This window comes from Chiloscyllium punctatum, chromosome 2, assembly GCF_047496795.1.
Source record: "Chiloscyllium punctatum isolate Juve2018m chromosome 2, sChiPun1.3, whole genome shotgun sequence".
NCBI lineage: Eukaryota > Metazoa > Chordata > Chondrichthyes > Orectolobiformes > Hemiscylliidae > Chiloscyllium > Chiloscyllium punctatum.
Genome location: NC_092740.1, coordinates 128,617,026 through 128,629,685, shown reverse-complemented (window position 1 = coordinate 128,629,685; position 12,660 = coordinate 128,617,026). Strand labels below are relative to the sequence as shown.

At 39.5% G+C, this 12,660-nt stretch overlaps 1 protein-coding gene across 1 annotated transcript in view; it reads left to right on the top strand.

The window, feature by feature from the left end:
• The window catches only part of megf10 (multiple EGF-like-domains 10), a 170,249-nt gene that overhangs the window by 97,103 nt on the left and 60,486 nt on the right, over positions 1–12,660 (top strand). Inside the window, exons 7-8 of the mRNA XM_072588707.1 lie at positions 4,202–4,322; positions 8,013–8,149. Coding sequence (XP_072444808.1) covers positions 4,202–4,322; positions 8,013–8,149 — 258 coding nt within the window. The remainder of the gene's footprint in view (positions 1–4,201; positions 4,323–8,012; positions 8,150–12,660) is intronic.

Sequence of the window (12,660 nt, the reverse complement as noted above, 5' to 3'; positions counted from 1 at the left end):
AATGGTCACAGAGGCAAAGACAATGGACGAAGAATTCAATGTCATGTTATGCTCAAAGTTCATTAAGGTGGAAACGCAGAGGGATAAAGCTGAGTACAGAACGTTCAGCATCAGAGAGCAGAGAGTCAGGAGGGATAGTGAATACCCGACAGGTTGGGGAAGGGGATGGAGCTAGCGGGAAGGGAAGGGGAGGAAGGTTCTGGAGGGCCGTGGGTATCTTTGAGTTGTTGCATCTTGTGGGCCTTGATGCCGGAAAGGAAAAGAAAAAGTTTCTTGTTGGCACGGTGAATGTGCCGGACGATGAAGTGGAACTGGGAGTGGTGCAGCTCTGAGCCAGTGTGATGGGACACTATTGGAGAGGGATGTCAAGAGTGTACATGTGACACACACGTGTCACTGAGTGTAGATCTCAGGATGCAGCGGGGGCTGCTGTCTGTAGCATGTTAAACATTGAACATCTCTCCACAGATGCTGCCAGATCTGCTGAGCTTTTCTAGCAATTTCAGTTCATGTTCCTAATGTAGTAACCTTTTCCAGGGTCATAAAAATATTATTTGTAAATACAGGCAACTCAGTGTGTTTGAACAGCTAGATGGGGATTGGGCAAGTGATTGAATAGGGGAAGGAAATGCTGCTCTGCTTTTTCTAAATGTTTTCAACCTGTAGGAATTGGTTCTTTGCTACTGGGGAAGAAGCTAGCTCTTAGGTAATTTTCTGTGAAGTGGTTAAGGTCTATACTATTTCTAAGGTTTGAAGTGGCATGTGAACTGGTGATAAGATTAATAAAATATATTCAAACAGAAAATAACTACTTATATAGGAATTGAAATTGCTTTTAAGGATGTGGGAGCACTTGGATGTCATTGTGTTTCAAAGCATACATTTTTATATTGAATGTTTGAGGTTCGAGCAGCTTTTGGTCAGATTCATTAAGCTGGAGTCTGAGCTGCATGCATTGGAGTACAGTGGGGTGGGGAAACACTACCTGGGTATTTTGTAACAGGGCATGCTTGCTTAAGGTCCTCTGTGATCAGGGTCAGGAGAGTATTATGGTTACAGCTGAGGTTGATAAGAGGATGCAGAGGATAGGAATGCAAGAGCCTCAGTCTTTGGAATTGTTCAAAATGTTTAAAGTTTTCAGCTTGTTTGGGTAAGAGTGGGGCTGCATCCTGAATGAGTTAACTGACCATGGCACTGTAGTCTAGAAAGCTATTCAACTGGGGAGGTGGAGGTTAGCAAAAGGGAATGTAGTGGTAAGAGAGGATGGTATAATGGGGGAGTTCAACATTTTTCTTGGCAGCAAAGATGCAGAGTTGAAACTACTGTGTTCTTCCTGAAAAGGTGGTGGAAGTAGAGTCTTTGAATCTTTTTAACACAGAGCTGCATAGATTCACAATGAGCAAGGCACTGGAGGTTCCCTTGGGACAGTATGACTGTGGAGTGGACTGATCAGCCCTGATCTAACTGAATGGCAGTGCAGGCTTGAGAGGGCCAAATGGCCTTCTCCTGCTCTTTACTTGTATATCTATATTTATGCTTGCATGCTCCTTACATATCTGTCCAAAGACATTGATATTTTGTATCCTTCTATCCAATTCACTCAGCCCCCTCTCCTTCAAGGAAAATATTCCTAAATGCTTCAAACTGTCTTCATACCCGGGCACCATTGTCAGAATCTTTTCTCTACTCTCTCCAATGCCTTCATATCCTTCCTAAAATGTGGCATCCAGATCTGGGCCTCAGGCTGAACTAGTGTGTCATATAGATCTAACCTCCTTGTTTGCATACTCCATAAATTCTGTCTGCCATGTAAATATTCTCTCAGCCTGTTCTGCCATGGACAATGACCTACACACATAGACACCCATATGCCTGTGCTTCTGAATCCCTTTTAGAATTGTACCTTTAGTTTATTATTTTCTGTCCACATTCTTCTTACAAACTTCACATTTCTCCACATTGAACTTTATTTATCATCTGTGCACCCATTCCATCACTTACAGTAACTTTGATCTCTTTTGTCATCCAGGAGCTCTGACTTTGGTTACTCCTTAAGGATTTTTACCACGTTCAGAACCAGCAGAATACTTGACCGTGAGATCACTGATTTACGATCAAGTTGGAAAATCTATTTAGCACAAGAGTCTGTAACGTAGTAAACTAGGCAACAATTATTAGGTTCCGACAGGCTTTACTTCCTGTCTCAACCTTGGACGTTGGAGCATGCTGACTCAGCTTTAGCTGTGCTAATATTGTTATTCTTCCCTTGATCATAATTATTGCTTGTTTGCTGTGTCAAGCTCCTGGGAGTGGTCATCAGCAACAAACTTTCTTGGACTCTTCATGTGGACCTACTGGTTACAAAGACCCAACAACGTCTCTTCTTCCTCAGGCAGCTGAGGAAATTTGGCATGACAGCGAATATCCTTGCCAGCTTTTCTAGGTGCGCCATCGAGAGCATTCTGTCTGGATGTATCACTACCTGGTATAGCAACTGTACCATTCAAGATCAGAGACAGTTACAGAGAGGTGGTGAACTTGGCCCGGAGAATCACAAAGGCCAACCTCCCATCTATAGAATCCATCTGCCAGGCCCGCTGTCAAGGAAAGGCTGCCAGCACAAACTCTTAGCATTCGCCTAGACCTATGTTTTTGTTTTTGCTGCTGTTTAAATATTATTTACTTATCTATGCTATTTAACTATCTGATCTGCCTGTATTGCTCACAAGACAAAGCTTTTCACTGTGCCTCGGTACATGTGACAATAAATTCAATTCAATCGATTGGCACTTGGCTTATTCCTGCACCATGTTTATGCTTACTTCAATGTCCATAGTATTTGGAGCAATACTGATTGAAAAGCAACGTGACTCACTTAGGTCTACCTCTGTCAGTGGATAGTACGCAGTATCAAGCGGGAACTATCATATCAGTTAAAACCCTAAATGTATGACCGCTTAGATTGAATAAAGGATGGAATGAGACCTAAATGCTTTTTTTCTAATATTATTTCTACAGTTTACAGGAATAAAGTAATGATCATGCAAATAAGATGCTTTGATTAACAAAAACTGCCTTTGGCTGTAATCTATAATAACATGGGGCTCATTTAACATTAAAAAAGAATGTGATTTAGAATGATCTATTGTTTACGATCAATATTTTGAAATCAAATAAAAGCCTTCGGGTTTCTATAAATAAAACCATCAGAATGTTTATGCTGATCAGTGATAATGATTGGTTCTCTTTTTCTCATCTGTTCACTTATCTCTGCCTTTCTATTCATGTATGTCTATCCATCTTTCCAATTATCCAGCTACCTACAGATCTACATTGAAATAACTCCACAGAGGCTGGTATCCCTTCACCAAGTCATCCTTTATTTACAGGTGCATGGTACTTGACACTGATCCAGCTTCCTCTGAACCAGCTCTAAGCGAGCAGAGCCTACAACACCCTGTTTATATCCATCAGCCAGGGTTCCCTGATTGGACCAGGTTAACAGTCCCAATTGGGGAACTCATGTCCACCTTACTGACCTCAATGCAATCCGTCCAGATATGTTTTTCTCTTTTTGGATAGTCCTTTAAAGGGAACGGCACACAGATGAAGTAACTCCTGTTGTATTACTTGACTGTAAAAGCAGATGAGATCTTAAAATGTCGAATGGTATGATTAACTTTTTAAAAAGATATAAACTACCTTTGATAAAATGTAATGATTCTGTCTCTCTTTATCTCAATGCTTTGCATTCGTCATGCATATTTGATAGCATGCTCACCTTGATTCAAGATGTGCTCCTGATACCTGAACACACAATTTAGCTCAACATTTCAGTGCAGTCCTGAGGGAGTGCTACATTGTCAGAGACATAAACTGAAACCCTGTCTGCCTCCTTAAGTGGGTGCAAAATCTCCTGTGACACAAATTTTAAAACAGCACAATGAGGTTCTTCCTGATGTCCTAGCCAGTATTTGTTTCTCAATCAACTTGACAGGAGAACCATTTGCCTAGTGATTATTGTTGTTTGTGGGAGTTAACTATGTGCTGTGTTTATGATATTACAACAAAGACAACATTTCAAGTAGTACTTTGCTGGTTGCTTTGGGATGTCCAGAGTTCACAAAAGGTGCTGTATAAATTATTGCACTTCCTTGGTTGTAATACGTGCCTGGTTTCTGTATTTTCTTTGGTTTTCTAGTTGTGAAGATTTGTGTCCACCAGGCAAGCATGGACCTCAGTGTGAAGAGCGATGTCCTTGCCAAAATGGTGGGGTGTGTCACCATGTGACAGGAGAATGCTCGTGTCCCCCAGGATGGATGGTAATCCTGTTTAATTATATAAAACACAGCCATATATCAATGCATGTACCGCACGTGCACAACCTTTACATTCTGCTGTCATTCAATTCTTGGAAAAGTTTCCATGTTTAAAATATCAAAGACATGTACAATTGAAACTTCCCATGTAAACATTTTATGATGTGCCTTCCCAATGTAGTCAATTGTCTTTATAACAAAACATTCAAATTGATCAAATTGTCTTTTGAACCTCTCTGCTCCTTGGTCCCCACCCCCACATCTCCTTTACCTGAAATAAATTTTGAAAAAATTCAATGAAACACATATTTCACAGCAACTTGATGAATTATATCCACTGGATTGTTTTAATGCCTATTATTAAATCCAGTCAAATTTTTACTTCTGAGGTCTCTCCAAACATTCTATTTCATACTTATGCCTGAAATAGTGACTCTGTTTAATGATAGGTGATTCAGTTTGAACATACAAATTTACAAATTAGAAGGAGGAGTAGGCCATTCAGCCCCTTGACGCTGTTGTCCCATTTAATGACATGGCTGAACAGAGAGTAACCTCAAATCCATATTCCTGCACTCCCGCCAATAACTTTTCATCGTCCCTTCCTTAACAAGAATCTACCTGTACTGTAAAGACATTTACAAACTCTCACTTTCTCAGGAACAGAGTCCAAAAGTTCATGACCTTTACCTGTTCTCTGTTTTAAATGGATGATCCCTGATTTTTAAGTACTGACTCCTAGTTTTAGATTATCTCATAAAAGGACACATCTTCTCCATATCCACCCAGTCAAGACCCCTAAGGATTTTAAATGTTCCAATTAAGTCACTTCTTGATGTTCTGAATGCTAGTAAATACAAGTCTAGCCTACGCAAATTTTCCTCATAAGCCAACTCTCTCCTTCCATGTCTTAGTCTAATAAATCCAAAGATGTGCAAATTAGGTGGATTGGCCATGCTATATGGCCCATAGTGTTCAGGGATGTATAGGTTAGATGTGTTAGTCATCTGAAAGAGTAGGGAGATGAATCTGGTTGCTCTTCGGAGGGTCAGCGTGGACTTGTTGGGCCAAATTGTCTGTTTCCACACTGTAGGGATTCTGTGATTCTGTGAAATATTTTCTGAACTGCCTCCAACACATGTACGTCCTTCCTTAAATAAGATAACCAATTCTGTGGACAATACTTCAGATGTGGTTTACCAGATCCCTGTATACCTGAAGCGTAACCTCACTACTTTTGTGTTCAATTCCCCTTTTGATAAATGAGAACATTCTATTAACTTTCTTAGTTACTTACTGTACCTATGTATTACCTTTTTGTGATCTATGCATTACGACACCTAGATCTCTCTTCTACAATCTCTCACCATGTGGATAATACAGGTTTTTTTTAATATTCCCACCAAATTGGGCAATTTAATATTTATCCAAATTATAAGACCATAATAACATAAGAAGTAGGAGCAGGAGTCATCTGGCTGACGGAGTCATTCAACATGATTATGGCTGATCTTTTCATGGACTCAGCTCCACTTACCTGCTTGTTCGCCATAACATTACTCACCCACTCACCATATTATCCTTCATTTGTCTGACTGTTTCCACTCACTTCACCAAATAATATCTTTTTGTACCCTGTTTATGTCCTCTTCACAAATTACTTTTCGACCTAGCTTTGATTCATCTGCAAATTTGGCAAAACTTATTTTTTGTCTTATTATCTAAGTGATTTATGTAAATTGTAAACAATTGAAATCCCAGCACCAACCCTTGTGGTACACCACTTTTTACATCTTTCCAATATGAATAAATAACCTATTTATTCCCACAATCTGTTCTCTGATAGCTAACCAATCTTCTATTCATGCCAATCTGTTAACCCCTACACAATGAGCTTTTGTTTAGTGGCATCTCATCAAATGATGTCAAAACATGGACAGTGTATGCAATTTCCCAGGTTGTATCAGTTGTATTTATATCACACAAATGGTGTGATGCTTCTTAGTTAGAGTCTAAACCAAGGAAGCACATGCTAATATTTATGTTTCACACATAGCTATTCCTAACCTACTTCATATCGACATACTCTCTGTTACTTTCTCCATCCTATGTATCCAGCTTCCCCTTAAATACATTGATGTTATTCTCCTCAACTACACCTTGTGGCAATGAGTTCTACATTCTCATAATTCTCCTCAGTTCCTGTTTCACTTACCAATGACTATTTTATATTTATTGTTTGTAGTTTTGGTCTTCCCTAGCCCAAGTAAGTGGGAACGTTTCTATACATTTAGCCCATCAGAATGTTAAAGATCTGTTCTGCCTCTCCTTTGTCTTCTCAATTGCGAAGAAACCTAGACTGCTTAGATGTTCTGATATATATATTTTAGTACTGTTATTGTGCTTATGAATCATTTTTGCACCTTCACCTTGTCATATCTTGAAATCATTTTATAATATGGAATCAGAATTGTGCACAGATGTACTGCTAGCCTGTTCTAACTAAAGTTGATACAAGTTTAATAAAGCTTCTCTGCTTTTCAAGGTTCTCCCTGTCTGATCTAATGCAGCTAGTACTTTATCAAAATCATTTATTTCATAAAAATGTGCTTTTAGTATATTTAATTTATTTATAAATTTATGGCTTGAAAATTAGATTTTTGACATTGACTGTTGAACGTTATGGGGAGAAATATCACCTGTCAAAAATAGCTCTGGTAATATTACGTTTTGAAGGAACAGGTTTTATGAATTCAAAATAATACAGGTTTTGGTGCCCTGTGGGAGGCAGCCAAAGCCAATCCTTTCTTGATCATGTGAACTGCAGAAATGTCCTAGTCTTGTTGACCAATTTCATGGGGTAATTTTACCAACTTGTTTTTCTAACTTTGCCTTCTATCAGTGCTATTCAGGAAATCCACCCCTCATTATCACCCCATGGAGTTGAAACAATTCTCAACCTGACTTGGACAAAAGTGCCTTGGAACTTTGGATTGCCATTCCAGAGTGGGATGGGTGGTTTTTAGGTTTCAGTTATGGGAGGTGGTCACTTGCATCTCTCACATCCTTAACATTTTGTCCTTCCACCCTCCATGCAAATTCACTCAGCATCCACCATGGGTAACCCTCACAATCTATGGTAGAGATCAAATAAAATAAAGTTCTGAGTATCTATTGCAGATTTTAAAAAATGTTTATTCTTAAAACCTCAATTACCCAACATTTACATTCCTTCCACTAAGTAACCCCTAGGAAAATGAAATATTTATTCAAGTGCTTAATCCCTATAAAAATAAGTATTGGAATACGGAATCCTACTTCAGATAGTTTAGAATCATTTGGATTTGTTCATTGAATTGTGAGATGGCAGGCACCCCACTGTTTTATTTAAAGGTTCTGAAATCAGCCATGCAGCATCAATTTAGTTATGATAGCCCTCAAATTTCCAGAGAAATAGGACAGGACAGGATACAGTAGCAAGCAGTGATTTTTTGTTTTCCAAATATTTAAGGGAGGAGACTTCAATGCTGTAACAGATTGACAGTTATTTAGGACAGCTACTTTTGTTTGGGCAGATCTGGATATTTTATCTACAGTTGCTTCCATCATTTAGACTGGTTTGAAAAACAAAATCTAAATCTAACAATTAACAAAAAAAGACAAACAATTGACTAAAATGCTTAATTTTTAAAGGGAACAGTATGTGGCCAGCCTTGTCCTGAGGGAAGATATGGAATAAACTGCTCACAGGAATGCCAATGCCACAATGGTGGCCAATGTGACTCAGCCACTGGTCAGTGCCAATGTGGAGCTGGCTACACAGGAGAGAGGTAAGGAAACCTAGCAACATTGTATTCATTAAGTAATCACAGTTGTGTATCCCTACATTCTGTGCAAACCACTCCATGGTCTCGTTGCTAAATGCAACTTTAACCTCATCCATCCCTTTAGCCGACAAAATCTCCATGTTCCTCTAATTCTGGCCACTTCTTCACTCTGGATTTCCATTGCTCCCAATGGTGACCATGTAATGGCTTCAGCTGCCTGGGTTCTAAAGCATTGGAATTCCTTTCATAAGTCTCCCTGCCCCTCTTTCTTCCTGCAAGACTCACCTTGAAAGTTAACTCTTTGCATCAAGCTTTTAGTCAGCTGTCTTCTTATCGAGCTTGATGTCAATTTTTTTCCTGTGAAGCACCTTATGAGGTAAAAGTACTACATAAATTCATGTTGCTATATGATTTTGAAGAAGTTAGTCAATAAAAACTGCTGACCAGCTTCAATATCAATTTAGCTTGAAGTCAAATAAACTGTTCTAAAGCTAGCATTCTCTGGATAGTAACAAGCTAATTGATTTCTAGAATGGTAGGGCTGATGTATGAAGAGAGACTGGATGAGTTAGCTGAAGTTTAGAAGAATGAGGGGTGTCTCATAGAAATCTATAAAATTCTAACATGACTAGACAGGGTAAACACAGGATGGATGTTCCTGTTGAGCAGGGAGTACAGAACCAGGGGTTACATTTTAGAATAAAATAGCCTTTATTGTCATGTGCACTCAAATGAGTCCAATGAAAAGTTTATAGGTCACCACTTATAACGTCATCCTAGGTCCAAAGGGACCCAGGTATTATCCTTAGTTATAGAAGGGTATGGGCGAGGCCATTTAAGACTGAGATGAGGAAAAAGCCACAGGAAACAGCTGAGACCAAAACACTGAATGTTTTCAGGACAGAATTAGATATAGTTCTTCAGGCTAAAGACATCAAAGGGTATGGGGAGAAAGCAAAGACAGGGTACTAAGTCGGAAGATCAGTCATGATCATATTGAATGGCTGAGCAGGTCAGAGGGGCGAAATGACCCATTTCTCCTATTTTCTACGTATCTAACAATACTTCTGCTTTGGTCTAATCTGTTAGAATGTAGCATGTATTTATTATTAAAGCATGAAATGCTAAGGAACAAAATATCCAGTTTAATTCTTACAATAGTGATACAACTCAGAAAGACGAAGGGGCAGTAAAATTGACATTTTGGGCAAAAGCCCTTCATCAGGAATACAGGCAGAGAGCCTGAAGGGCGGAGCCCTTCAGGCTCTCTGCCTGTATTCCTGATGAAGGGCTTTTGCCCAAAACATAAATTTTACTGCTCCTCGGATGCTGCCTGAACTGCTGTGCTTTTTCAGCACCACTCTAATCTAGACTCTGGTATCCAGCATCTGCAGTCATTGTTTTTACCTCAGAAAGACGAAGGTCAGAATTTGTTGCCAAAATAAGGTGACTTTAGGAGTGATCTCCAGTATTAATGTGTAAATTATTCTCCACCTCATGATAGGCAAAAGATATCTCTTGAAATGTGATTCAGTTTAAGTTGCAGGATGATTTACGTTGCTCCACAACCCTGAAGAAGGGTGACACCCAAAATGTTGACTTCTGTACCTCCTGATGCTGCCTGGCCTGCTGTGTCTACCACTATTACTTTCACTGAAATAGCATCCCACCCCAAAGTCCTGCAAGTTTAATCAAATTGTAACATTAACTCATTAGAAACCCATTAAACCCATAACAGTAAGTTATGTTTCATACTTAACAAGGCCTTTGCTGCTCAACCTCTCCTGCCTAGAAAGGGAACAATTTAAACTGTTGAGTCTAATTCCTTCAGCTGCAAAAGTGTTGTTAGAGATTTTTAGTTTATGCATTTTACACTGGTAGTTTTTTTCTTTTCTCTTCTTTCTGATTTTTTTTTCTCTTTATCTTAATCCAATCTTGGTTTATGTTACTTCACCCCATTTCTTTCTCTGTCAACTGTGGATCAGCAAGTGAAGAGTCAGAAGGTTGTGAATTCAAGTTCCACTCTAAGAGATGAATACATGCTGACATTTCCAGTTTTGAGCAAGTGTTGTCAGAGATGCCATCTTTCAAATGAATTATTAAATGGAGGCCCTCTCTGCCCCTCAGATGTGTATAAAAGATTCCGTGGCACTATTTCAATGAAGAGAGTCAGGGTTCTTTTTCAGTGTAAATAAACTAATTATAACAATGTTGTCGTATTAGCTTGCTCTGGGCTAATTACATTAGAACAGTAACTACACAGCAAAATTATTTGCTTCACTCTAAGCCACATTGGGATATCAGCAGGTTATAAAAATCACTATAAATACAGATCATTTCTCTCATTGTCAATTATTAAATCTAACTGGTTGCGGAAATTAACTTACAGTTCTTTTGTTCATTGAGTTCGCAGAAGTTCCATTGTCTTGCCATTACCAGGTTACAGACCCAATGAGTTACAGCTCAAAACATGTTGAAGCTGAAGGATAAGGTCCAACTGACAGAGCATAGGAATGGCTTACCCCAGGAAAATCTCAGCTACAGTTAAAAACAAGGAGATCCAATTACGCAGAGAATGCATTAAGCAAATGCCAAAAGATCTGATCACCGAAAAGAAATAATGTCCCCTCCCTAATACCTTTGCAACTGAATGTATTACAGTTCAAGCTTCGTATTAGCACGAATGTGTTTGCAATAATGCTGCTGGGCCACTTGTTAAGCTGTGGAACATGCACTTAACAATTTTAAACCATCAAATATTGTCTAATTCACCCATGTACTGTGCCTTTATCCATTTATTTTTCATCAACTGAGGTAAACTTAATAGGGTGGTCAATACAGCTAGATGCTTCAGCCTTAAAACATGCCTCCAGTGTAAAGATTTTTGCTTTATACTTTTAAAAGGTTCAGCTCAGCAGTGTAGCTATTACTGGGAATGTTCATTTCTGTCATTTCCATGTAGCTTACCGTGTAGCTTCAAGATATGTTTTTATTGACTCATGGGGTTAAATCAACAACAACAAAGTTGTTTATATATCTTTAGCAAACTCCCCTCATCTCCTTTCTAATACTGTACCTTGACCAATTTCCTTACATCTATGTGACCTCTGATTGTTAATCCTCCTTCCAGCGGAAACAATTATTCCTTATTTGTTCTATCAAAGCTCTTTGTAACTATAAAGCATCAGTCAAGGGAACGTTTAATGCTGAATGTCTCAGTCTGAGCTGTTTCCGATAAGTAACTCCTAAAGCAGAACCACAGCAAATCACACTTATACAGTGCTATTATGGCAGATGTGAACTTGAATTAGAAACTATTCATAAACTTAGAGTTAAAACTGGACCCTCTAAGGTAATCCCAGAACATTTCTCAGGAGTATTATCAAGCAAAATGTGACACTGATCCACATTAAAGAAGTATTGGGATGGGTCACCAAAGCCTGGTCAGTGAGGTAGGTTTTAAATTGTAGCTTAGAGGAGGAGAGAGAAAGAGACAGGAGAGATGTAGAGAAAGAGATGGGAGGGATGTAGAGCAAGAGAGAGAAATGGGTGAGATTTAGAGAAAGAGACGGGAGAGATGTAGAGCAAGAGACGGGTGAGTTGTAGAGAGAGAGAGAGAGAGACTGGTGAAATGTAGAGAAAGAGATGGGTAAGATGTAGAGAGAGAAAGAGACTGGTGAGATGTAGAGAAAGAGATGGGTGAGATGTGGAGAAAGAGAGAGAGACTGGTGAGATGAAGAGGAAGAGACGGGTGAGATGTAGAGAGAGAGAGAGACTGGTAAGATGTAGAGAAAGAGATGGGTGAGATGTAGAGAAAGAGATGGGTGAGATGTAGAGAGAGAAAGAGACTGGTGAGATGTAGAGAAAGAGATGGGTGAGATGTAGAGAGAGAAAGAGAGAGAGACTGGTGAGATGAAGAGGAAGAGATGGGTGAGATGTAGAGAAAGAGACTGGAGAGATGTAGAGAAAGAGGCGGGAGAGATGTAGAGAAAGAGATGGGAGAGATGTAGAGAAAGAGGCGGGAGAGATGTAGAGAAAGAGACGGGTGAAATGTAGAGAAAGAGACGGGTGAAATGTAGAGAAAGAGACGGGTGAAATGTAGAGAAAGAGACTGGAGAGATGTAGAGAAAGAGACGGGTGAAATGTAGAGAAAGAGACTGGAGAGATGTAGAGAAAGAGGCGGGAGAGATGTAGAGAAAGAGATGGGAGAGATGTAGAGAAAGAGGCGGGAGAGATGTAGAGAAAGAGGCGGGAGAGATGTAGAGAAAGAGATGGGAGAGATGTAGAGAAAGAGACGGGTGAAATGTAGAGAAAGAGGTGGGAGAGATGTAGAGAAAGAGATGGGAGAGATGTAGAGAAAGAGATAGAGACGGGTGAGATGTAGAGAACGAGACAGGAGAGATGTAGAGAAAGAGACGGGTGAGATGTAGAGAGGGAGAGACTGGTGAGATGTAGAGAAAAAGACGGGAGTGATGTAGAGAAAGAGATGGGAGAGATGTAGAGAAAGAATTGCT